Source organism: Coenobita brevimanus, chromosome 23, assembly GCF_032717465.1.
Source record: "Coenobita brevimanus isolate Jiangsu-jjx chromosome 23, ASM3271746v2, whole genome shotgun sequence".
Classification (NCBI taxonomy): Eukaryota; Metazoa; Arthropoda; class Malacostraca; order Decapoda; family Coenobitidae; genus Coenobita; species Coenobita brevimanus.
Genome location: NC_136976.1, coordinates 56473668 through 56500574, shown reverse-complemented (window position 1 = coordinate 56500574; position 26907 = coordinate 56473668). Strand labels below are relative to the sequence as shown.

Genomic DNA, 26907 nt, shown 5'->3' with positions numbered 1-26907 from the left:
TTAAGATAAACATTCAGGGTATCATCTGGTGAAAAGAAAAAAAATCTCTCTCTCTCCATCTTTCCGTAGCATCATGCTTAAGTTTGCGTGGGGGTCGAGTTGTTTACGGTGATGTACGGCCAACACAGCCTGAGCTGTGGCCCGCAACGTAATACTACCCTACCTGAGCTGTGGCTGACAATCCATGGGTTAACAAGTCATCACCCATTCCCCCACTAAAATCTTCAGATGGAGACATTATAAATGACCCACATGGAGGAAAAGCAGACGTTCTTGCTACTACAGTACATTTGCCAGAAATTCTATCATAGACAAAGTCTGTCAGAATATCCCTGTACTAGAACCTGATTCTTCCAGAATTGCTTCACTTAAGATGAGGTAGAGAAGGATAGGTTTTGGGATGACTTAATACGTGTAGTAGGTGGTGTGGGGGATGATGAGATTGTGGTTTTGGGAGGGGACTTAAATGATCATGTAGGTGAAACAGCTCAGAGATATGAAGGAGTACATGGGGGATGTGCATATGGTACAAGAAATGTGGAAGGGGAAAGAATACTCGAGTTTGGGGAGGCAATGAATATGATTATGTGCAACACACATTTTAGGAAAAGAGAGAGTAGGTTGATTATGTATGAGTCTGGGGGAAATAGCAGTCAGATGGATTATTTTCTGGTCAGGAGGGCTGATAGGAGGCCGGTGAGGGATGTTAAAGTTATAGGAAGCGAGGAGTGTATGCAGCAGAACAAATTATTGATTTGTGACATCATGCTCGAAGAACAAGTGATGAAAAAGAGGACTGTACCTAGGAGGAAAATATAGAAGCTGGAAAACCAAGCAGTAAGGGATGTCTTCTATAGCGAGATGAGGAGAATGGTGGCTGAACAGGGAGCCGTTAACAGAGGCGTTAATGAACAGTACGGAGCCCTCAAGAACAACCTCTTGAGAATTACTGATGCAGTAAGTGGTTGGACATGAGGCCCACCAAGACATAAGTAACTTGGTGGTGGGATGAGGGTGTGGAAGCTGCAGTTTAAGACAAAAGAAGGCTTTTCGAGGAATGGAAGAAGGATGGTAACAAGGAAGAATATTTGGCTGCCAGTCGTAGGCTAGAAGAGAGGTATACAGGGTGAAGTCTGAGTCACAGAGACTTTTACTTGATAACCTAAATCGTGTGGAAAAGAAAAGTATAATATTTAAGTTGGCAAATCAGGTGAAGAGGGATAATCGTGATATTATAGGTGAACGGTGTGTGAAGAATGATGAAGGAAGGGTAGTGGTGAATAGTGGGAATATTAAAGATGCTTGGAGAGAGCCTTATAGCTGGTTGTTGAGTGAGGAGTTTGACTGGGACAGGGAAGATTTGGAGTCAGCAGATCCAGTGTTTGGCTCTAGGTCTTGATTGATGCTGCTATTGTGAGTGAGGCAATAGGCGGGATGCAGGTGGGGAAGGCAGCAGGTGTGTCTGGGTTGACTACCAAAATGTTGAAGGCCTCCGGAGATATAGGGGTGAGGTTAGTCACTGACCTGATAAATATGATTATATATGAGTGTGTTGTCCCAGATGATTCGTTGAAGAGTGTAATTGTGAATGTGTACAAGGGGAAGGGTGATGCCCTGGAAAGAGGAAATTATAGATGTATAAAGCTTTTAGATCAGAAAATGAAGGTAATGGAGAGAGTTCTAGAAGATATGATTAGAGAAAGAGTGAATAATTATGAGATGCAGCTTGGGTTTATGCCAGTCAGGGGGACCATTGATACCACATTCATTGTTTGACAGCTTCGGGAGAAATATATAGGAAAGAAAAGGAAACTACTTTGTTTTTGTTGATATGGAGAAGGCCTTTGACAGAGTCCCTAGAGAGGTGGTGAAGTGGGCAATGAGAAAGCTTGGAATGGAGGAGTGGCTGGTTACGGTGGTTATGGCCGTGTATGTGGGTGCTCACACCCAGGTAAGGGTAAATGGAGATTTGAGTGATGAGTTTCCGTGAATGTTGGTGTGCATCAGGGGTCAGTGTTGAGTTCCTTGTTGCTTATCATGGTACTTGAAGCCCTTTCACATGATTTTGGAAATGTTCTCCCACTGGAGATGTGTGCTGATGACTGCAGAGAATGAAAGGGAGGTGGAGGAAAGATTTAGCAATTTGAGAGATGGTATGGGGCACAAGGGCTTAAGAGTAAATGTAGATAAAACAAAAGCGATGATATCTAGGGTTGGTGGCAGTACTGTCAAAGAAGAGGGAGAGTGGCCATGTGGAATTTGCCACAGGGGCATGGGAAGTACCTGTCATTCCATCTTGTGCAGTGTTTGTGATAAGTGGGTGCACAAGAGATGTAGTGGTATTAGAAGTAGACTGCAAGATAGTGCTGTGTGCCGAGGAGAGCAGGTGGAAATTGTCAGGTGTGAAAGGATTGAACTTGCTGGTGAGTCTCTAGAGTGTGTAGATGAGTTTTGTTATTTAGGAGACATGTTATGTGCTGGAGGTGGGGCTGGAGCTACTCTGTGGCTAGAGTGAGAAGTGGTTGGAATCAGGGAGCTGTTGCCTCTCCTGACATTGAGAGGACTCTCCTTACATGCTAAGGGGTCTTTGTATGCAGCATGTGTTAGGAGTGTAATGCTCTATGGTAGTGAGACCAGGGCAGTAAGGGAAGAGGATATTTTCAGGCTCAAACATACAGAAATGACAATGATTCGGTGGATGTGCAGTGCGTCCCTGCATGCAAGGCCTGGAGGGCTGGCTTTACGATGGAAGAGTTGAGAGGTAGGATGGGACTGGAGTATATTGGTGTTGTGATGAGGAGAGGTAGATTGAGATGGTTTGGGGATATAGAGAGGATGGGGTGCAGAAAGTGAGAAGCGTTAATATTGGGGGTGAGGTTGTGAGGGGTAGACCGAGAAAGATGTGGGACGAGGTCATTAAGTGCGACCTCAGGGTTAAGGGACCGAACAGGGAGGCTGTCAGAGATTGAGCAGCATGGAGAGCCGCCATTAGGTGACCAAGGCCGAAGCAAGGAAACATGTTGGAGCCTTCAAAAACAAAACAAAGATACAGACTAGATATGTAAAATCCTTCCTACACAATTTACCAACCAACTAAACTCCAGGTCCAGATGGAATTCCTCCAGCTGTCCAGAAAAAGTGTTCCCCAGAACTTGCTCCAATTCTATCTGAATTATTCAGACTATGCATATGTACTTTTTCATTCCATAATGCTTGGGAAGAAGCCAATATCCACCCAGTCCCGAAGAAAGTAAGTTCCTTTGACCCCTCTGATTACACATCAAACGCCATCACCTCTTCTCATGGTAAAGTATTTGAGATTGTAATTAATAAGCACATTGTTAAACATCTTGAATCCAACAACTTCATCAGGGACAGACAGAATGGTTTATGCCACAGAGGAGCCATTGTTGAAATACTCAGTCTCCTGACTCATTCCCTCCATCAGTCAGCTGATTAACATGGAGAACCCATGTAGTAGCCCTTGATATTTCTAAAGCTTTTGATGGTGTGGCACCTTCCCTGCTGTCCACATTCCTTGTTATGGCCTATCATCTTTTGTTTCACTGATTTCCTCATATGTCAGCAACAGAGGGATACTAGTAGGTAATGTACTGTATATTCCAATTTCCACTCGATTAATGCCGGCATGCCACAAGGATCAGTCCTGACTTCAACCCTGTTCCTAATCCATATTAATGATCTTTCATCTATCACCCATAATCGCATTCACTTTTATACTGATGGCATAGCACTTCACATTTCCTTTACACTTTAAAACCCATTCACAAAGTTTCGTACTGTATTTCTAACTCGCAACTCAGTACTGCAGTCTCTGTAAATCAAGACTTATCTAAAATCACTGAATGGAGACAAAATAACAATGCCTCATTTAATGCAAGGAAAACCAAATACTGTATTTATTGTACAATTTACTAATAGACAGATACTGCTTGATTCCTTTATTGCCTTCAGTGCTACTAATATTCCTATATCTCAGAGTATTGAAAGTCTTGGTGTTTCACTTAACAGTGCCCTCAGCTGGACCCCACATGAGATCACTTGGTAAAAGCACTAGAAAGAAACTTAGATTATTATTCAGAATCCGTAACTTCTTTACTTACGAGAGGTTAGCTATGGTTTACTAGAGTCATGTGAGCTCTCAAGTATCGCTCACCCTTGAGATGTGGATGTGGAGAGGTTGCATTAAAACTGCTGGATAAAATTCAGAACAAAGCTGTAAGAATTATTAATAACCATGCAATTACAAATGAACTACTGTACCTCCCCTACAAGTAAGAAGGAATGTTGCCTCCCTTGCATTATTTTGCAGATACTTTTATGGCAAATGCATGGATGAAATTGCATCCATTGTACCACCTCTCTGTGCCTTCTCCCATGCTACATGGGCATTTGGTCATGGTCATGACTGGGCATTCCACACTGCCATATTGCAGGACTTCCCCGAACTGCATCTATTTGAAACTCGCTTCCCCAGAATAGTTTCTCCCCAAACTTCATCCTATGGTAGTTCAGGTCAAACTGTTACAGATTGTTTATGAACAGAGGACACCTGTAATCTGTTTTTTTTTTTTTTTTTTTTTTTTTTTTTTTTTTTAATCGTGAAAACAATAGTAAAGATTTTCATATTGCACTGATAATGAAAACAGCTAGAACCAAGCACACAGTAACCAAGAGATCACTGTACTGGTAAGGATATAGAGTCATTACATTGTACATAAAATAAAAGTAACAGCTTAAAAGCTGGAATGATAGTGGTATAACAGATTAAATTCGGTGTAAATTGTTGTTAGTACAGTATTGTACAAAAAATTATAATAACGTTTACATCTGATACTCACCATTCGAATCCTGTTGCCTTGTCATTTTCCTCTTCAAGGTCTTCCCCTGCTGTTTGTGCTCTTGATGATGATTGTGATAAGGTAACAGTGAGATGATTATGTGATGATGATTATGATGATGATGATGCAGTATGATACAAGATGTTAATTAAGAAGTGGTGGGGAAGCATTGCAACTCCCTTCCAGACACTCACTAAGAAACTACTTACTCCCACAGAAAGGCATAAAAACAACATTGGTGAAGTAAGTACCTTGTTTAATAATGAATCTACAGGACAGTCAAACCTCCTCGAGCATGGTTAATTGTTCCACCATACTACCCTGGTAATGGAACCAGAGGGCCCTTTTCTTTCATATTTATCATAACTAGTGAGCCAACATTCTTAACCATCAGTTTTAGTCCATGTGAATATAGAATTCTCATAATTAACCATTACTGACCAACAGTGTTGTTTCGTTTCATTTTGTTTCATTTTTGAAGGCTCCATCGTGCTTGCATGCATCAGCCTTGGTCACCTAGTGGCGGCTCTCCATGCTGCTTGATATCTGGCAGCTTCCCTATTTAGTCCCTTATCCCTGAGGTCACACCTAATGACCTCATCCCACGTCTTTTTTGGTCTACCTCTCACTACCCTATCCCCAGCATTAACACGTCTCAATTTCTGCTCCCAGTTATCATCCCCCATCCTCTCCACATGCCCAAACCATCTCATTCTACCTCTCCTCATCACAACACCAATACACTCTAGTCCCATCCTACCTCTCAGTTCTTCCATCATTTCTGTTCTTATTAATAAGGTACAGTGTTTTTCATATTGTAACAGTAATTCAAGGTGCATTTCGCATTGTTTTGGCTAAATCTTTCCCAAAATAATTTTATGAACATTTCGATTTATTAATAATTATTACCGCAGTTGAATGGTAGGTGGGGACGCTCACCATCCACTCTCTCAATGTAGAGCTGCTCTCGGGTGCCTGCCCTTTTCTCTCTTCCTTCCTTCCTTCCTCTTCTGCCTATCTTCCTTTCATTCTTTCCACTTCTTTCTGTCTATGGGTGACGCTACACCGAGTGACAAGCTAAATGGTTTCTTGTACATCAGAAAACCATTTATTATGCTGGGTGGTAACCACATAACCAGATATTGGCACCTGGTGGTTTATTGGGTAATGAAGGTGCACCAATTGAATTGTGCCAGTACAAGTTTATATCCAATGGGTGGTTAGGATTTATTGCTCATGTAATGCCACTCAGGGATGGGTGAGGCTGGTCACTCTCAGCTTAATTGTCAGGACCAACTTGCTTAGCCCCAGGCTTCTACGCTCCACATGAGGCAATGCTGGATAAGATGATGAATGAATCGAAAGTTTGTCTCCATCACTGATACTGGTATCTGTTGAGACACTTCATAGTTCATGAGTATGGGGACTGTACAAAACATAGGTTTCAAAGTTGATAGCAATATTGGAAACCAGTTGCCCATGCCTTTACCATAGTAACTGATGTTTACTCACTGACCCACCTCGACACTGTACAGCCATGTTGTCTTCACATGCTGTATACAGTGGGGTCTCCCAATATGGGAAAATATGGTCAACAAAATGCACTGCTTATTGGATATTTCACATATTAGACTATTGAATCAATGGAAATAAACATAAATGGTCAGCACCTCACCATATTTTTGTCATTTACAATGCTTCGCCATTATTGACTATCATTCTAAGAAAGACGTTTCCTCAAAGAAAGATAAGAGAACTGTGAATGTTGTGTGCAAGGTAGCACGCCATTTGTATAACTGCAGGAGAAGCAATCTTACTGCACCCACTCACTTGCTGGCCTCCATAAGTATTGACTGTTTGTAAAATCTGCTCCTTGTTCTTGAGAATGTTTTTCACTGTCATTTCACCTAAGCCAAGTTCACATCCATTGTTTGAGTTCCTTTTGCCTTGCTTATTCAGCTCTATATCCTTCATTTTGAGTTCCAAAGCAATCTTCATATTCTTTGAATGAAGCACTGGGGCCACGATGTAACAGGTTAGCATTGGCGGGTCTTTTGCAGTGCAAAATACACCACAATATGCGAACACGTCATGGGCAGACACAGCTGAGAGTCATGAGACTTGACTTGAGAGATGCCACAAGGGAGGGAAAGGGTGGGAAGCTGATCAGCCATCTGATGATGGCTTCAGATACTACTATTTTTTGCATAAACATCGTTTTTTTCCCCTCGCTCTCAGATGATGCATTCACATTTTAGACTCATATTTTGCATATTAAAAAATATTATTTTTTTCCTGAATCAACTTTGCATATTGAGCTGCTGCATATTAGGATATCCCACTGTACTGCATTTTCACTCACTTGTCAGATCAGAATAGGATATTAACAGTTGTTTAATGAGATTTGATACAATAAGAAATTTTACTGCATGTGTGTGTGTAAGAGAGAGAGAGAGAGAGAGAGAGAGAGAGAGATTTTTGGTCATCAAAAGTGTGGGGCAGGCATTGTTGTATTTTGGGTAGGTTCCCTTGCTGTATTTGAATAGCTGCAAATATGAAGTGGTATTTATTGAAAGAGAGAGAGATTGTCCAGGTGCTTGAGGGTGCGAAAGTTGATGTATGTGGAGTAACTGAAACTAAATGGAGAGGTAAGAGTGTGAGAGAATGGGAGTATGGATGGGGTATATGTGCAGGAGTAGGTGAGAATGAGAGGGCAAAAGAAGGAGTATGAATAGTTGTGAGTAAAAGATGGAAGAAGAACATAAGAGAGTATGGATCAGTTGGGTCAAGGATTGTGTGGGTAAGATTGAAAGTTGGAATACAAATGTGGGCAATTGTGTGCATGCATGTGCCAATGCAAGATCGTGCAAGCAGAGTGAGAGAAGAGTTCTGGCCAAATGTGGAAGTGTGCATGGAAAAGTTTGGAAGGAATGAGAGAGTGTTTTTTTATAGAGGTTGGGGGAGTGGACTTTCTGACCACTACTTGGTGGTGGCCAGAATCAAGATACAAATAAGATGGAGTAATAGAAGAAGGGAAGGACGGGAAGAAGGAGTATTTGCAAGGAGAGTGGAAAGGTTACAAGAGGATGAGAAAAAGGCAGAATATAAGAGAGAAGTGGAGGAACGATTGGGCAAATATGAATTGGAGCAGCTAGGGGACATGGAAGGTGTGTGCAGGATATTCACAGAAGAAATATGTGCAGCATGTGATGTGGAGTGTGGGATGAAGAGAAGACGGAGGGGGGTGCAAGGAGAAACAGAGGCGTGGAAGAAGTTGAGAGGCGGAAGAGAGAGCTATATGTAGAAAGAAAGAGAGAGGTAGAAAGATTAGTAAGAGAGAGTAAGAAGAGAGTGGATGAGGAATTTGGAAGGAATTTGAGAGTAAAGTGGAGGGACTGTAAGAAAATGTTCTGGAAAGAGGTGAAGAGAGTAAGGCAGGATGGAAGTGAAATTAGCAGGGGAGTGAAAGATAAAAATGGTAGATTACTAGTGGAGAAGGGAGAAAAAGTGAGCAGATGGAGAGAACACTTTAAGGAATTGTTGAACATAGAGGATGGAAGTGATGCGAGTATAAGTGGCTGGGGAATGGCTGGAAGAAGGAGGGAGGTGAGAAGACAGGAAGAAATCAGTAGAATAGAAGTTGTGGAAGCAATGAAGGAAGTTAAATTGGGGAAAGCCCCAGAAATTGATGGAGTGTGTGGTGAAATGTTGATGCATGGGGGAGAGATAGTAGTAGAATGGATGTGGAAAATGTGCAGATTGGCCTGGGAGGAAGGTAGAGCTCCGGAGGATTGGAAGTCAGGTATAATTATTCCCTTGTACAAAGGAAAAGGGGAAAAAGAAGTGTGTGGTAATCATAGGGGCATTTGTCTTCTTAGTATAATAGGAAAAGTGTATGGTAGGATACTTATTGACAGAGTTAGGGAAATAACAGAGAAATTAGTTGGAGAAGAACAGGGAGGCTTTAGGAAGGGAAGAGGTTGTGTAGATCAGATATTCATTCTTAGATCTTTAGTGGAAAAGTTTCTAGAGAAGGGAAAGAAGTTGTATGTGGCTTTCATGGATTTGGAGAAAGCATATGACAGGGTGGATAGACAAGGATTGTGGAAAGTATTAAGAATATATGGAGTAGATGGGAAGTTGTTGAATGGTGTGAAGAGTATGTATGATGGTGCTAAGGCTGCAGTGCGTGTGGATGGTGAACTAAGTGAATTTTTCTCTTTGAAGGTTGGGTTGAAACAGGGATGTGTCATGTCTCCATGGTTGTTCAATCTGTATATGGATGGGGTAATAAAAGAGGTACAAGGTAGGGTAGTGGATGTTGGAGTGGCCCTGGTGAGAGAGGGTAGTGTTTGGAAACTCCCTGTACTGTTGTTTGCAGATGATACTGTGTTGTTGAGTGAAGACGAAGGGGAGCTGCAAGGCTTGGTGGATGAGTTTGGGAGAGTGTATAAGAAACTTAATCTAAAGGTGAATGTAGGAAGAGTAAAGTGATGGTCTTTGAGACTCTAACATATGGAAGTGAAGCTTGGACGTTGTTGGAAGGGCACAAGTCAAGAGTGAGAGCAGTGGAAATGAGTTATTTAAGAGGAGCCTGTGGAGTCACATGGAGAGACAGGCTGACAAATGAGGATATAAAGGAGCTTTGTGGTGTGGATGTGGATGTGATAGGAAGCGTTTGGAGGAATACACTGTGGTGGTTTGGCCATGTGGAGAGGATGGAGGGTGAAAGACTGACGAAGAGAGTGTATGTGAGTGAGGTGGAGGGGGGGAGAGGGAGGGGGAGGCCGAGGATAAGATGTAGGGATTGGGTGGAGAGGTATATGAGAGAGGGGTGTGTGAGTTGGGAGCAGGGCAATGAAATGGCGGGGGACAGGGCGACGTGGAGGCAATTTGTTTGTGACCACCCCGAACAGGATTGAGCCATCTAGCAATAGATAGATGTTAGATTTATTGAACCATACACAAGTAATCACAGAAGTTACATTCTGTTACTCACAGTATAGTCTTTTGAGAAAAGGTTGATTTTGATGGAGTGCAGCAGTGCACGCGTGAGACACCTTGTGGTCGAGCACAGAATCTTTATGGTACAAAATTTAGAATGCAATGCATTAAAATACCTCCCTAGATAAAAACCACGAGAAATCAAAATGCATTTTTTAAAATGCGGTATTTAAGATCTTGCTATATTTAATCCCTTGAGATTCTGATGACGCGTTTTCGCATCATATCAAATCCAACCTCAGAGATTCCGATGATGCACTTATGAGTCATTTTCAGATACTTTTGTAAAATATTCACGATAAATTGTGTTTAAGCATCATAATAAAGAGACTCAAGCATGACATCACGGAATGCTTGCTTTATGCATGGGGGGTACTGAGCAGCTGGAATGACTCGTGGCTTTGTCTCTTTATTATGCCCCCAGCAGTGTTGTGTACCAGTGGGAGTGTTCAGTCAGCAAGTGTGTTGGATATCAAAACAATATTCCCCATAAGATACTGAAGAAAAGCCAGAGATGCATTCCAGGCTGAAACCCAAACTCATACACCCTACTCAGTCAATAGGGACTAACACAGAAACACCATAGACAGTGTCATTATCCTCATAAACAATGCTGTTGCTAAAAAATGAGACATCAAACATCACATGCTGGAAGGTAAGGTGAGTGGGACATGTGGTTTAAGATGCTTCTGGGCAACTGACAGGCAGGCAGCTGGCAGAGTTCTAAGCAGGAGTAGGGGTGGGTGGGGAGGGAGACAAGCAGGGGTGGGGTAGGGTGGGGGGACTGGAGGGAGATAAGCTGGAGTGGGGGAGGGAGACATGTGGGGATGGGGGAGGGATACAAGTGCGGGTGGGGGAGGGTGGGAGGATGAGGAGGGAGACAAGCAGGGGTGGAGGAGGGCAGGGGATGGAGAGGGAGACACGCCTGGCAGTGCTGAGTGTCGTGGGGGTTGGAGAAGGGATGGGAGGAGAAGAGGGAGGGATGAAGGGAGGACAGGGAGAGCCATGTGCACCACCGCATCGCTTTCAGACATGCTCGTTTCAAACCTACGGAGGGGTGGAGTGTTCAGACTAGCAAATTGATGGCTGTTTGGATTATAGGAATGTTTCTCCATTTTTTTTTAGTTCCTCCATTTTTTTTGGGGGGTATGGGTGTACTTTATTCTTAGTGAATATTTTTCCATGGCAAGGAATAAATTTTTTGGTTTTTGCTTACCTTCAACTCGTCAGTTTGACATTTTATTATCTTTGTTTTCCATTTTTAAACATACTACGATAAAGTACAACTATTCAACTTTAAAATGACACCAAAACCACCATTTTTTTCTTGAAAAGTATATATATACAGTAATCCCTCTAATATCCGAACGCCCAATATCCGAACATCCCCACTAACCGGACATAATCCTCCTGGGATCCAATATTCCCAAAATGGGCCAAAAACTGCAAAAAATTCGAAAAAAATCAGACTTTTTTTCCCTCCCATAATTTGAAATTCCCGCCTGGCGCCAAACAGCTGTTACACCATGGTCCCTTCACCCCTTCCTTCCATCCCCCTCCCCCCTCCCCTGTCAGGTTGCCATTTGGTATTTTTCATTACCAAGTGTGGGCCAATTTGGTAATGAAAAATTCGTTTGGTAATGCATTAGAATAATGCATTACCAAATGGATTTTTCACATGTATGAGGATACACAGGATGGAGATGGTGGATTGTTTGCTCTCTCTGATTAATCTGCTACCCTACATAGTGTGAAAATAATCAACATGGTGTTAGTTATAAGGAGAGTGATTACATGTATTTCCACTTGTATATATAATTAGTGAAGAATATATGCTAGCTTTACGAATTTGGTAATGAAAAGTTATATTTGACAATGAAAGTTGAGGAGATTGGTAATGTGGCTGTTGCGATCTGGCAACTCTGTTACCCCACCAACATCAACAGTCACAGCTTAACTCCGATGGAGAGCAGATACTCATAACAGTGCAAGCCACAGGTGCTTGTTTTTTGTGAATAAACAGTGAATAAACTGCAATACCTTGCCACTAGAACACACAGGAATTTACAGTGTTGTGCAGTGTTAAGAAATTAGAATTTAGAGTGCAGAGGATTAACTGTGGACTGCAAACTGGCGGTTCAAACCAGTGCAAGACCAAGGGACTTGTAAGTACCCAGAATGTTTAATATTGTATAAACTCACCTCTAAAACCTCATTTTATGGTTCTTTTGCATTTATTTCAGTCTTTTATGTCCCTTATTGGTGTGATTTGGGTCTTAAATAGGTGCTATGCATGTCCAGAGGGAGATGTATAGGTGTTTTTCAGAGTTAGGGTCCGTAAGTACTAGTCCATAAGCTGGGGCCCAATATCCGGACAGGACCACTATCCGGACCTGCCTATGGCTCTATTGATCCGGATATTGGAGGGGTTACTGTATACATATATATATATAGGAGCCTCTGTGGTACAACGGTAAAGTGTGCGTGTTCGTACACTGAAGAACGAGGGTTCGCGCCCCGCCAGGGTAATAAACTTTGGGAGTGTTCTTCTGGCCACATACTGCATTGGCGGACACAAGGTGTGTTGTGGTTGAACCATCGTCGCTTACTATTAATTATGCTTGCACCCAGTCGGCTTGCGTGGGCTGATTACACTTGGTTCACAAACTACATACACATCCAAAGCCACTCCAACACTACACTTACACTTACAAGCACTTCTCACTCTACATACAACCTCTTCTAGACAGCCTAAGCCACATGGTAGAGATACGTTGGCTGTATTGTCCCTACTTCAGTAGGGATAGGCTGGTCCTGCAGTGGACACTCGAACAGCTGATGAGATGAGATGAGATGAGATGATATATATATATATATATATATATATATATATATATATATATATATATATATATAGTATATGTATATATATTTTTTTATGTGTCCGACTCTGGGCATTGGCTTCACAGCCTGCTATCAAGGCCCAGCAGTCCTCCTACATACCATACACCTCTACATGTCACCACTTTGACGCTAACACCCACTGTCCATATTGAATACATGCTAGGGCTGTCTCATACAGGACTGGTGTATTGGTATTAGTGGGGGTATTTTTACGACACTTCGGCGGGTCTTCTGGTAGATCAGTAAAGCCCGACTTAATGAATTTCAAATCCTTAAATTGTTCCCTGCTCCAGCAGGGATTTGAACCTGGGTCCGTTAGAACGGCAGGCCACCTCTCTACCGATTGAGCCACGCCTCCCTATAAGTTTTTTGGTAATTTTTTCTCATTATCGTATTGTGTTGCTAATGCTGCTTTTTTGTTCAGGTGGATGGTGAGGAATATCAGTACTAGAGCTCTGAGACAGAACGACTACACTTTGTAAAGTTTGAGACCAAGTATATTGAGCACTGGCTGGACTTCATTCGAAATCATGTGATCCAGAGCAGAGAGTCAATGGTTGGACTGACCAAAGAAAAAATCACCGAGCAAATATGCGGCCAAGAATCATACATAATTGTGCACCTTTTTCCTTCTGCATTCCTGCTCAATAAAATGCATAAATTGCCTTGAACTATATATCATTGTAAAGGTAACTTACCATAGTTTTGCATGGTTCATACCAGATATATATATATATATATATATATATATATATAGATAGATAGATAGATAGATACACAGTAAAACCTCGATAACGGACTTCAGTAGACCGGAATTCGCTTTTATCGGACTCGAGGAGCTACCGGACTAAATTCCTATATATCGGAAAAAGTCCGATAAAGCTAGAAGCAGTCCGGACTGCCTGACCACTTCAGCTATGTTCCCCACAATAAGGTAAATAAAAGACATGATTATGAGTGTACAGTACAGTATTATTATATATATTATACCATTTGATTATTGTAGTGAAGTTATAACATAGTACAGTACCACAATAGTAATCAGAACAGTTTAAAAACCATTCATGTGATCCGGACTAATGTCTGATATATCAGAAAAAGTCCGGATTAGGAGGGGGAAGTCCGGATGTTGCTTTTATCGGAATGGTTTGGACCCCAATTAGTCTGTTATAGTGAGGTCTTACTGTATATATATATATCTGTCTATCTGTTTATCTATAGCCCGACGCCCGAATCCCGCAAAGGGTGGCGCCGCAGACAAAATGCCTCCAAGTTGCTCTGTCACCCACCATTTGACTGTCCTCCCCCCAACTCACCTCCCTCATATACCTCTCAACTGTATATATGTACAGTAAACCCTCGATATAATGAACTAACTGGGGGGAGGGGTGGGTCGCTATATCCAAAAGTTTGCTATATACAAGGGGTCGGTATTTCTGAGGGATTACCAAACTCAGTTCTCTTTATACTGTAAGGGGAGATGTTCTGTCCTACATGCTCAAACATAACCTAAACTAACTCTGTGAATTTTTACATGGAGAATTCAATGGTTTATGAAGTTGGACATGTAAATACAATGCTATATAAAGTTGTACATGTAAATACAATACCTATAATTAGAATACAGTATAATGTAGTACTGTTTCAGTACACGTAGAGTGACAGGAAGGGATGCTGTTGAAGTACACTTACTGTGCCAGGAAGGAATGCTGTTGTCACTCTGGGCTGATTCCTGAACTTCCCCCTCATTTAGCCACCTTTGTTCACAAAATCCGGGGGAAGTTCGGTCGCGATTTGGCCATTCGTTACATTCGAACTTCGCAGTACCAGGGTTTGTTATTTTGAGAGTTTACTGTATCTTTATTACTTTACTCTTGGCGAATATCTTTCTATAGCAAGGTATAAAATTTTTGGTTTTTGCCTAACTTCAGATTGTCATTTTGACATTTTATATTCTTTGTTTTCCTTTTTTGAACATATTATGATAGAGTATAAATATTCAGCTTTAAAATGATATCAAAACCAACATTCGGTCAGGAGAAGTATACTTAATAATAATAATAATAATCTGGCCTTTTGTTTCTCAAAAGCGCCAGTTCTTCCTTTTGGGAATTCACTAGCGCTCGTTATTTTTACAATTACAAGAATTGTGACATTTCTTGTATATAATACAAGGTACATCATATATACATGAGAGTGGCAATAATTAAACCCTATCATCCGTCATAGTACCTCTCTCCAGGTCGTAGCATTTTGAAAAAAGAAAGGCTTTCAGCTGTCTCTTAAAGGATTCAACAGTAGAGAGTTGTCTTATGGACAATGGTAATCTGTTATATAATCTAGGGGCTCTATATGCAAAAGAACGATCAGAGAAAGATGACTGGTGAATGGCTCCTGGCTCATCAAGACGCAAGGAATCATCTTCACTGCGTAACATCACACCCGGGCGTGTCGATGGGAGTTTTAACAATTCAGCAAGATACTTCGGTTCACCAAACTTAAGAATCTTGAATGTAATAAGACACAGTTTAAATTCAATTCTAGCCTTTACTGGTAACCAATGCAACTCAATCAGAAACGGGGTAGTTGAGGTTCTCGGGGGGAGACCAAAGATAAGCCGTGCCGCCCTGTTCAACACAGACTGAACTTTTGTTAGTATATTATTTGGAAGACCAACCCACAGTGAATTAAAATAATCAACGCGAGACAAGACCACTGCATGGACCAATGTTAGGAGGCACTGTCTATTCAGGAATCTTCTCACAGAATACAGATTTCTGATATGCAAGTTACACCCTCTTACAACCTGATTAATGTGTTCTTTGTAATTTAACTTAGAATTAAAATAAACACCCAAATTTCGAACAGAACTGACTGGATGCAGCTGTGACACGCCAATGTTCAAAGCCAGGGCATTGTCAGTGTCATCACCCCTTCTGTTTCCTCTGATGATGATGATCTCAGTTTTACCATCATTCAGCTTAAGTTTCCTCTTAGCCATCCAAATCTTAATATCAGACATTAGAGATTCAAACTTTATCTTAGTATCGTTGATATCTGACATCTTAACATAGAGCTGGGTGTCATCAGCATAAAAATGATAGGACACATCATGAGCATCAAGTAGAGACGATAAACTACTTGTGTAGATAGTAAATAGAATTGGACCCAAAACTGATCCTTGAGGGACTCCAAATAGAAGAGGAGCAGAATCAGAGCTAGCGTAATCACTAATCAACAACCACTCTCTGAGATCTGTCCGACAGATACGACTTAAGGAGCAAAAGGGCACTATCACGAACGCCATAAAAATACAGATCATCCAACAATAGTTTATGATCTACTGTATCAAAAGCTGCAGACAGATCCAAAAGAACTAGGAGAGAGGACATCCCACTACAAGTGTTTGCCACCAAGTCGCTCTGAATCCTTATTAGTGCAGTTTCAGTCGAATGGTATTTTCTGTATGCTGATTGAACAACAGGAACAACTCTGTTGTGTTCCAGTAGTGGTAAGAGTTGGTCAAGTATGGCCCGCTCAATAATCTTGGATAAAAAAGACAGGTTAGAGACAGGACGATAATTTGTCATGCTCTCGACATCAAGGCCAGGTTTCTTAATTAGGGGCCTAAGCAAAGCACGTTTCTCAGACCGCACAAAATTACTTTCTAAGAAGCATCTATTTATTATGTTGCAGATAAAGTCTGCAGCATGCTCATACACATCAGGCAGTTGTGACATGTTACATGGATCGAGTGAGCAAAATGTTTTATTAAGTTCTCTGATGTAACATTTGACTTTGTTTACATCCAGTGGATGAAATGTTGAAAGCAAATGATCCCCGGTGCACCGTGGCTGGAAGTCAACTGAGTACACTTCACTAGGAGAACTGCTGTCTAAATCACTTCTTATGCGAGATATCTTACTTGTAAAAAATGAAGCAAAATCAGAAGCCAATTGGGCATCAGATAAAGAAGTTGGTTTAACAATTACATTCCTCCGACCAACCAAATTGTTCACAACTGCAGACAATTTTTTTGATCACCACCACATGAATCAACTTTATTTTGATAATACCTAGCCTTTTGGGCTTTTACAGTGTGAACGACTGCTCTTCTCGCAAAAACATAACGCAAACGAGTTACTTCGGTCCGCTGCAAGCGCCACTCACGTTCTGCCCTTCTACGTTGTCTACGCAAAGAATTAATGGATGGACCATACCACGGAGAATTATCACGTACAGTGATTGTTTTTACTACCTCAGGACAATAATGGTCAAAAATTGACCTGAGCTCGTTGTTGTAAATATCAACCAATTCACCAGAAGAAAGACTTGAAGAATCGATGGAGTTTAAACGTTGATCAATTTCAAAACACATCAACTGGCGGTCAACATTGTTGTAATTTCTGAACCTGATGACCTTTTTATATGAAGGGGATTTTGGGACATCAAAACTAAGAGTGATCAGAACATGATCAGAGATGAGGGGGTCTAATGAGTCAACCTCCACATCTGATACGCGCCTGCAACCAACAGGGGACAAGATCAAGTCAAGGACATGTCCTGAGACATGAGTTGGATTACTCACATGATTGAAAAAATTGTTCTGGGTGATCAACTCAAGGAATTCTGAAGAAAATGGTTTTGACTCTGGACTGTCAACCCAATAATTGAAATCACCACAAACAAGAAGTCCTCCAGGTTTAAGAGAAAACACTTCAAGAAACTGCCCAAACTCTTCCATAAAACCTCGATCTCTGCCCGGATGACCTGGTCGATAGACAACTGCAATTCTAATGGTATTCTGATGGAAATTTATTAATACTTCCATAAATTCAAATGATGATGGGGTCAGGTCTGAGTCAATGAGAGAAACGTTTGCAAGTGCTGCCGAGTAAATGAGTGCTACGCCTCCTCTTGGATAGTCAGCAGCAGGCCTGGGAATACTAATAAGAGAATGTGTCTTAGGCAAAGCATTATGAATAATATCGATATCAGACTCCTACAACCAGGTTTCAGTCAAGCACAATATGTCAAGCTCGTGCTGATTTAGGGTTTCATTAATATAGTCTATCTTATTACGGATGGAACGAATATTTAAAAGACCCATCCTTAACTGGTTCAAGAGGGACGTAGTCAGTTTTTTGAATGGTCAAAAATGGTGTTTTCAATCAATCTATTCCTATGAGAAACCATAATTGGACATTCTCTACTTGAACCAAAATGGGCAACCACCTGTGACTTTGAATTAGCATCTTGATGTCTTAAAGAGGAGCAGTTGATGCATTTGGGAGAATTTCTGTTACTACAGTCCTTAGATTTATGGGCTCCAGCACAAAAGACACATTTAGGTTCATCACTTTTCCTAGAACATCTCTCAAATGTATGACCAAAGCCTTGGCAGTGATGACACTGTGTAACCCAGAATCTATCGAAAGCGCGGCATCTTGTAAGATCCACATAGATGTAATTGCCCTGTTCTACAATGGAGGATCTCACCTCTGGCGACATCTTCAAGACAGCAGTTTTGGTGTCATTCCTTGTCCTTGTGAAGAGAAGGTTGAGGGTACAACCTCGATCAACGAGCGTCTTAATTTTATTGTTTTTTCTCAGAATATTTGGGATGATGTCAGAGTCATCCAAGGAAGAGGAAAGGCCTGTCACAGTCATTTTAGGCAACATTTTCTTTGGTTCTGATATGCAAAAAGTGCCCTCAGAGCCAAAATGATCAGTCAGCACCCCAGTTGCTTCCCCCTTGGCCTCAGCTGACGGAAACTTCATTACCAGCCCACCAGCCTTGGTCTTAAGGCAGCTGTCAACCGATACCGAGTTAAGTACGCCTCTGATGTCTTCTGGTCCCATCTGATTTGTCAGGGCACTAGCGCCACTCTCTGGTTTCACAATCAGTACATGCTGACTATGAATGGCTTTTTTCTGGCCATGAGCACTGATCTCAATCACGCCCCCAGGCAGATCCTTCCCTCCCCCCACGAGAGACCCACGAACAGCATCCGCAAATGACTTGGCCTGATCTTGTGTGACCGCCATGGGTGATGAGACCTTGGTCTCTAGTGCCTCCAGTCTATTTGATACGTCTCTGATTGCTTGAAAGATTGGCCCAATGACTTTATCTTCATACTCCTTCTTGGTACTACTTCCTCCACCAGCCAAGACCTCGTCTGCTGGTGCAACACACTGGCTACACAGCCAGCGAAAGCCCAGCTGGTGGCTCCTCTTCATGAATGGATAGTCACCTGCATCCAAATTTTCACAAGCTATATGAATCCACTCGCTGCAGTAGGCGCACTTCAGTGCTTGTGCACTTTTTGCTACAGACCTACTGCAGCGAGGGCACTGGTGTTGTTTACTCATGATAAGGGAGAACAAAAAAAACAAAATGACAACTACAGCAAAACGTATATACAATACTACCCGGGAAAAACCCGGGTAGCGCCGCCCCCGTTTGTGTCACCCTAATTTAGGAGGAAAAAAGAAAACCGAAGGAAAAAAAGCACAAAAAACAGAAATGGAAAAAAAAAACAGGGTGTCTGCGAGGTCACCACGAGCAGGTGGGGTACGACTTGACTACCCTTCTAGGAAAGGTAACCCAAACCGAGGTGCCGCAGAAGTGCTGAGATGGTATTGAAACTTTTCCCAATTTCGAGCTTTACAGCAGCAACAAATACGTCACTTAGGCAAGACCTCATTGGTTACGATACTGCCACTGCGCAAAGCTTACACAGACTGATAAAAGAAAAAGATTGCTAAATGAATATATGGCCAAGAATCATACAAAATTGTGGGTCCTTTTTTCTTTCGCTTTGCTATGCAATAACGTGTAAATAGCCAGAAGCTATACATCATTGTAAAGGTAGTTTATCGTAGTTTTGCATAGTTTAAACCAGGTTAATATATCTTTATTACTTTATTCTTGGCAAATATTTTTCTACGGCAAGGTATAAAATTTTTGGTCATCACCTGATCCCATCTTCTCATTTTGACTAGTTATTTTTTCATTATTTTCCTTTTTTGAACATACTACAATAAAGTATAACTATTCAGCTTTAAAATGACACCAAAACCAGCATTCTGTGATGAAAAGGTGTATTTACACAGACCAATCAAAGACAAATATTGTGGCACGAAGATGCGTGGCAGCACACAAGAGCTGCTGACTGTAGGACAGACGCAGTCTGACCATGGCTGAAACCTGATAAGGTTAAGTAGCTAAAGTTTTAATACCAGTAAGTAATAAAGATTTTAACGTAGCATTCTTCTTGGTCGGTGGGGACGCTAACTATCCACTCACTCGATGTAGTGCTGCTCTCGGGTGTCTGCCCTTTCTTCTTCTCCATCCTTCTTCCCTTCCATCCTCATCTGTCTACTTTCCTTCATTCTTTCCTCGTCCTTCTGCCTACCGGTGACTTTACACTCCCTCTTCCGTCTTTCCTTCCTTCATTCTTTCCTCTTCCTTCTGCCTGTAGGTGACTCTACACTGAGTGACAAGCCAAATGGTTTCCTGTACACCAGGAAACCATTTACTACGCTGGGTGGTAACCATATAACCAAATTTTGGCACCTGGTGGTTTAGTGGGTAATTATTGCGCTTCAGTCGGATTGAGCTGGTGAAGGTTTATATCCAGGGGGTGGTTGGGGTTTATTGCTCACGTTATGCCAGCAGGGATAAGTAAGGCTGGTCACTCTCATCTTAAATGTCAGGACCAACTGCCTAGCCCCGGGCTCCTACACTTCTCATGGGGCAACGTAGGATTGGATGATGGATGGATGGATGGATGGAAGTAGCATTTTGATGATACATTACCTATAATTTGGATTGACCGAGTAGATGGAAATTGCATGCTTGGGCAAGTTAAAGATGTTCAAGTTCCTGAAAATGAGCTTTGCTTTCAGACTTTGTCATGTAACTAATATTATGCTCATGCAAGATTGGAAAAAAAATAAATAAATAAATAGATCAATGAAAAATAGTTTCTAATAGTCTGATTGGTCAAATGATTCTCAGTCGAACATTCATTTAACCAGTTGTCTGTTGGCTGAATGTCCATCAGCTAGATGACCAAGAGCCACTCTATTTATAGTACAGTGTTTTAATGGAAAACTAACACACATTACAATGTGATATTTTCCTTCAGGCAGTATTTAAGATTTTTCTATAAAATCAGCATCAATACAGATTAGACATATGAACTATAAAGATATACCTTGGTTTCTGATTAAGTAAAACCCATCTTTAGGTGGGGTATCGTATCTCAGAGTAGATTTGACATGTAAAGTATAGGGATGCTTTTTTGAGCCTCGGGTTTCACCCCCAACAAGTCCTAAACCCACCCAAATGAGTCCAAAAACAAGTTTAAAGCCAAGCTAAAATAATGGCCTAACAGCTGTAAAGCAAACTAACCTAAGCCTAACATCTGTAAATAACTCAGTAAAACCAACAGATAAAATCTGAAAAACATCAAATATAAGTCTGGAAAAAATCTAGCTTAGTAAACTGTACCCCAAAATGACAATGTTCACCCCATCTAATGGCTAATACACTTTAATCCAAGTCAAAAACCAGTCTATTAATCAACCTAAACACACAATTATAGTCTAAAATATCATCAGAATTGGTAAAAAAAAAAAAAAAAAAAAAAACTTAAACCGGGGTATGGTGGTAGTTCTACCCCCATCGTTAAGCCGGGGTATCGCATTTAGGGGTGTCGTAAATCGAGGGATACCTGTATACTCTAGATGCAGTGCAGCATCATGGTTTATGACAAATGTCCTGTAACTAGCTTTTATGTACGTCTGATAGTACAGTACATACACTGTACATTTTTTATTCCTGTGGTTTTGTTGTAAGATAATGAGGTCTGAATAAACTAATTAAGTACAGTGTCTGCAAAAATTATAGAGCATCCATCATAGAAATCAATGGGAAAAAGCACTCTAAGGTTTTGCAGTTTGCAGCCTAGCCTCATGGCTGACTAAAACCACCATATGTGTAGCATCTCAGAGACACACCAGGAAAACAAGATGACCTTCAATTCCCATCTCAGTGCTCTTTGAGCTTCCTTTGAGAGTGCTTTATTGCTGCTTGCTCCTGTACTGCTACCCTCTGTTTTTGCTTGTTAGCACTGCAGTTCTTGCACCAATACACCCAGATGGCTCCTACCAACCATGGTGTCAAAGAAAAGGCTTGGATTTTGGCCTGGAAGGCTGAAAATGTGTCAACGAAAAAAATAGCAACCTGCGACACGTCACCTGTTCTTCACCTTATCCATGAGATCACAAATACTGCATGTGGTAAATGGACATGGACAAAGAATACTTCAGGAACCTTGCTGGTTCCATGCCCAGGTGCCTAAAAAGGGTAAAAAAAGCAAAGGGGATGTTCCCTTTGCTTTTATGGCCCTTATCAGGTGCCTGGGCATGAAGTCAGCAAGGTTTCTCAAGTATTCTATGCCTATGTCCATGCACCACATGTTTGTGATCTCGTGGATGAGGTGTGGAACAGACGACATGTCACAGGTTGCGATTTCTTTTGTTGTCACATTTTCAGCCTTCCGGGCCAAATTTCGAGCCTTTTCTTAGGCACCGAGGTTGATAAGAGCCATCTGGGTGTATTGATGCAAGAACTGCAGCGCCAACAAGCTAACAAGGAAAAATAGAGGGTAGCAGTATGGAAGCAAGCAGCACTAATGCACTCTCAAAGGCAGCTCAAAGGGCATTGAGGCGGGAACTGAAAGTCGTCTAGTTTTCCTGGTGTGTCTCTGAGTTGCCAGATTTACGATAGTTCTGGTCAAGAGCGAGACTAAGCTGCAAACTGCAAAAGCTTAGAGAGTTTTTTTCCCATTGATTTTTACAGTGGGCGCACTATAATTTTTGCGGACACTGTAGATTGTAATATGTTTTACTTGGACAGCATGTTTAAGTATTACAATTTGTTTTTGTCATTGATGGCAATGGCAGCTGGAAGAGCATCATGAGAGAAGCTTCAGAGGATGAGGTGGTACGTCTGGGTGCTGTTGGTACTCCTTCAGGTCTCACCAACGAGATGTTATATGTACCTCCATCATCACACCACTCCCATATTGCCCCTGTATTAGCCTTCTTTGGGGGTGATGTGCAGGTAACAAATTACAGAAACTAAAATACAGGCAGCCCTCCACATTCGCCAAATCAACTTTTGCGAGTCTCACAGATTCGCGGATTGCCCCTCTGTAGAGCCAAGACTGAATTTAATGGGTATGGTTGTAAGAAGTTGGGGTAAATATGTAGCTGATGACTTGCCCACATACATGTGGGCAAGTCATCAGCTGTTTGTGATATTTTATGCTGCTTTCAGGTCCCAGATATGGCTACATTAGGTACAGTATGTACACACTTGCTCACAGAGGGTGATTTGCAGCTGTAGAGACATTTACGGTAAGGTGCACCAAACATTTGCAGAAAATCCACATTCGTGGGGGTCTGTGTCCCCTAACCCCCGTGAATTTGGAGGGCTGCCTGTATTGCACTTTGTTATTCTGTTGCACTGTTTTTAAAGAGTCATAGGCTTGTGAATACAGGTACAAAATAATAGTACATTAGTGTAGATAGAACTGTACACAGTTTTGCAGATTTTGCTGACTGGTGTGTTATGGTATTTACTAGCTTTAGCAACTGCCGTTTACCACTTTCCACCTTTCTGAAAAAGGCAATCGACTGGAAGAATTATAGGTTATAATGGCAGTGTTCTTTTTCAGGATTATCCTGAGGTGATGGCCAGCCACCGAGACCATAAACATTATCTAGCATGGTCCCTCACAAGCACTGCACTACTCCTGGCAGCACGTTTTCCCACACATCATATCTTAGTTATTAAGCCTTCCAGGTAGTGTAACTAAAGAGATTTAATTATTAATGTCTGTTTCCTTTGAAGAAAGTGAGTGGAATGAACTGGTTTATAATTGTACATCATCCAGCACCTGTCTATCATCCAATCCTGTATTGTCCCATCAAGAACCTGGAAGCCTGGGGCTAGCCTACATAGTCCCAATATTTAAGGCAAAAGGGATAAGTCGCTCATCCCTGAGTGGAATCATGTAAGCAATAAACCCATAAGCACCCCTTAGATGGCAACCTTTCTTGGTCATATCCATTAGGAATGCCTTAACCAAGTAGACCACCAAGTGTCCATTTGGTTATAACGTTACTATCCAAAATACTGAATGGTTTCATGGGCTGCAGGAAACTGCTTGACATGTCACGTGGTGTAGAGTCACCTGAAAGTAACACTACATCAAGTCAGTGGATTGTGGGTACCTGCACTTACATTACCATGTATCCATTTCTCTAGAGTACTACCGTATAGTATGAGATGTACTTTATATACAGTAGCTACATATTGTCATGTTTAGAGTTATTGACTGAATTCTACCATGTTGTATTATGAAATGTTCCCTTGTGCTCTTCATTTTTATATAGGCCAGTTAGCATAGAAGAATTTAATCCCTTAACCACTAACCTCATAGATCAACAGTCCTGATCCAGCAGCAGGCAACAACAGACTCCATTACGACCTGCGTTGGGAAGCGAGTGGAGTGGTAATGTTTTCAGATGTGAGGTTGGCTGGCTGGCTTTGTGTGTGGGTAAACAAGATATCTCATGAACGACTTGAGCTGTCAACATGAAACTTTCAGGGTGTCAAGAGTGTCCAAATTTTTGGACAAATTTGAAAATGGGCACGCGGGGTCAAGGTCAAGGTCAGGGTCACCAAAGTGGCTGCCAAAGGTCAGCTAGTTGACCTTTGATGACCTTGAGCCTGAGTGCCCATTTTTGAACTTGTTCAAGATTTTGGCCATATTTTGATACCCTGAAAATTTCATGTTCAGAGTTCAAGGCATTCATGAGATATCTTGTTTACCCACACACAGACAAAGCCAGCCGGCCAGCCTCGCTGCTGAAAACATTACCACTCCTCTCGCTTACCAACCGCATTGCAAAGCCAGTGGAGTGGTAATGTTTTCAGTTGTGAGGTTGGCTGGCTCGCTTTGTGTGTGTTTTACACACTGGATTTGTGTCAGATCAGAAATGGAGGTGCAAAATTATATGCCAAGGAAAAACTTTCCAGCTGTGCGAGTGGTGAGATCTCTTTGTAAGGTGGCTTCAAGTTGATCAGTGGTTTTCCTGCCAGGCTTTCATATTTGAAGGTGCTTTAAATGTCGCTCCAAGTACAGTAGCTACTATACAAATGATTTTTTTTTTTTTTTTTTTTTTTTTTTTTTTGCCAAAGGTAAATCTTCACTGTAGATTACATTGTACATCAGTTCACTGCATGGAACGTCCCTGCAGGGGCAGTTGTTTGCCTGTGGTTGGTGGGTCTGCTCAGTCAGACAGATGGGTTGATCAACAACAACAACCACACGTCACCTCAGTGTCACAAAACAGACAATCCTTCAACAAAACATTAACATTAGATCTCTGAGATAGTGCAGTAAATCGGCAAGCAAATGCAGATTAATATTGTGGTATCTGTATTGGAAGGGAAAAATGATTCTGTAATTGGAATAATATTGGAATTGGCCTAATAATTCTGAAAATAAATCAATGTTTGTTTTACCCAGTACTTCTAGGCTCTTGTATGTCTTCAAGCACTTATTTCTCCACCTGTTTAGGTGTGAACAATGGCTGTGATAATATTTTCCAATAATATGGTCGTATCCCACTTTCCATTCACTGTCTTGAATGGTAAAATGCATGAACTAAAACATGCAGAATATTTAGACCAGAATATTGTATCACCATGGATAAAATAAAGCCCAACACAAAAACAGTACCTTGACAGCTGTCTTCTGTCGAGGAGCAATGACAGACAGGTAGGTACCTGCGAGTCAGGCGGTAAACATGCAGGATAGTGCAGCGTCATTATACGACACCTTGTTATGTGTTAAATTACTTCATTGATAATTCATATGTTATACTCTGCCATGGTACAGCGATAAAAAAGTAATTGCGATATTTTCAGCGGCCACTTCAGAGAATCTCTTACAGATGAGGTGATGCACGTGACTGTGATTGTTGCTTTTCATTCTATTTTGTGCATGAAATGCCACTGAAATACCACTGTTATCGCGAAATGACAGTGCAAGTGCCTTACAAATAGTGCAGTGTGCAATATTAAGTGAAGTGATACTTTTTTGTGTGAAATACTGAAACTTGTGATTTGGAAACCGTGCCAGCCTTACATAACCATCATTCCCTTAAGGGCCTCTACTCAGCTGACAGCCAAAATGGCTGCCCAGTGCTGACATTTGCTTTACAGACCCTCCAACTGTCCCCCACCCTTGGGGGGGGAGGTGGCCCATGGTGACAATCCGTAACTGCATAGGACAAACATCAGGTGGGTGGCAGAGGTTTATTTGTTCATTTTAGGCTTTGCAGCCAAGGTCACCCTCCTAAACCATGTTATTTTGACCTCATTATGTGATAATTCATTATGCGGAAGGTCATCACTTTATGCAACCCTCACATAATGAGGCCGGGCTGTACACTGATGGTGTTCCATCAGTTGTATGCCATAGGCTTAATATTTATTTTCAGTGGTATGACTAAGGCATAATATTTATTTTCCATGGTACAGCAGCTATGAACAGAAATTCAGTTCTTTTAAGAGCTATGAGCAGAAATTCAATTCTTTTAAATTTTTTTCTATTAATTTTCAGTAAAATTAATATAATTAAAACTCAATGTATTGCTGCTCTCTGGTGCCTGCCATTTCCCCTCTTCCTTCTTTCCATCCTTCCTCATCTGTCTTTCTTTCCTTCATTCTTTCCTCTTTCTTCTGTCTCCAGGTGACTCTACAGTGAGTGACAAGTCAGTTGGTTTCTTGTACACTAGGAAACCATTTACTACAGTGGGTGGTAACCATGTAACCAGATTTTGGCGCCTGGTGGTTTAGTGGGCAAGTAGGGTGCTCCAATCGGATTGAGCTGGTGGGTTTATATCCAAGGAGTGGTTGGGGTCTTCTGCTCACGTAATGCTATACAGGGATGAGTGAGGCTGGTCACTCTCATCTTAAATGACAGGACCAACTTGCCTATCCCCGGGCTCCTACGCATTTCATGGGGCAGCACTGGATTAGATGATGAAT

The 26907-nt window shown here is 41.6% G+C and overlaps 1 protein-coding gene across 1 annotated transcript in view; it reads left to right on the top strand.

Annotated features, from left to right (window-relative positions):
- The window catches only part of LOC145392989 (mitochondrial protein C2orf69 homolog), an 87314-nt gene that overhangs the window by 12050 nt on the left and 48357 nt on the right, over positions 1-26907 (top strand). The window contains exons 2-3 of the mRNA XM_080267294.1: positions 22746-22905; positions 23522-23649. Of these exons, the coding sequence (XP_080123420.1) occupies positions 22759-22905; positions 23522-23649 (275 nt within the window). The 5' untranslated portion in view covers positions 22746-22758. The remainder of the gene's footprint in view (positions 1-22745; positions 22906-23521; positions 23650-26907) is intronic.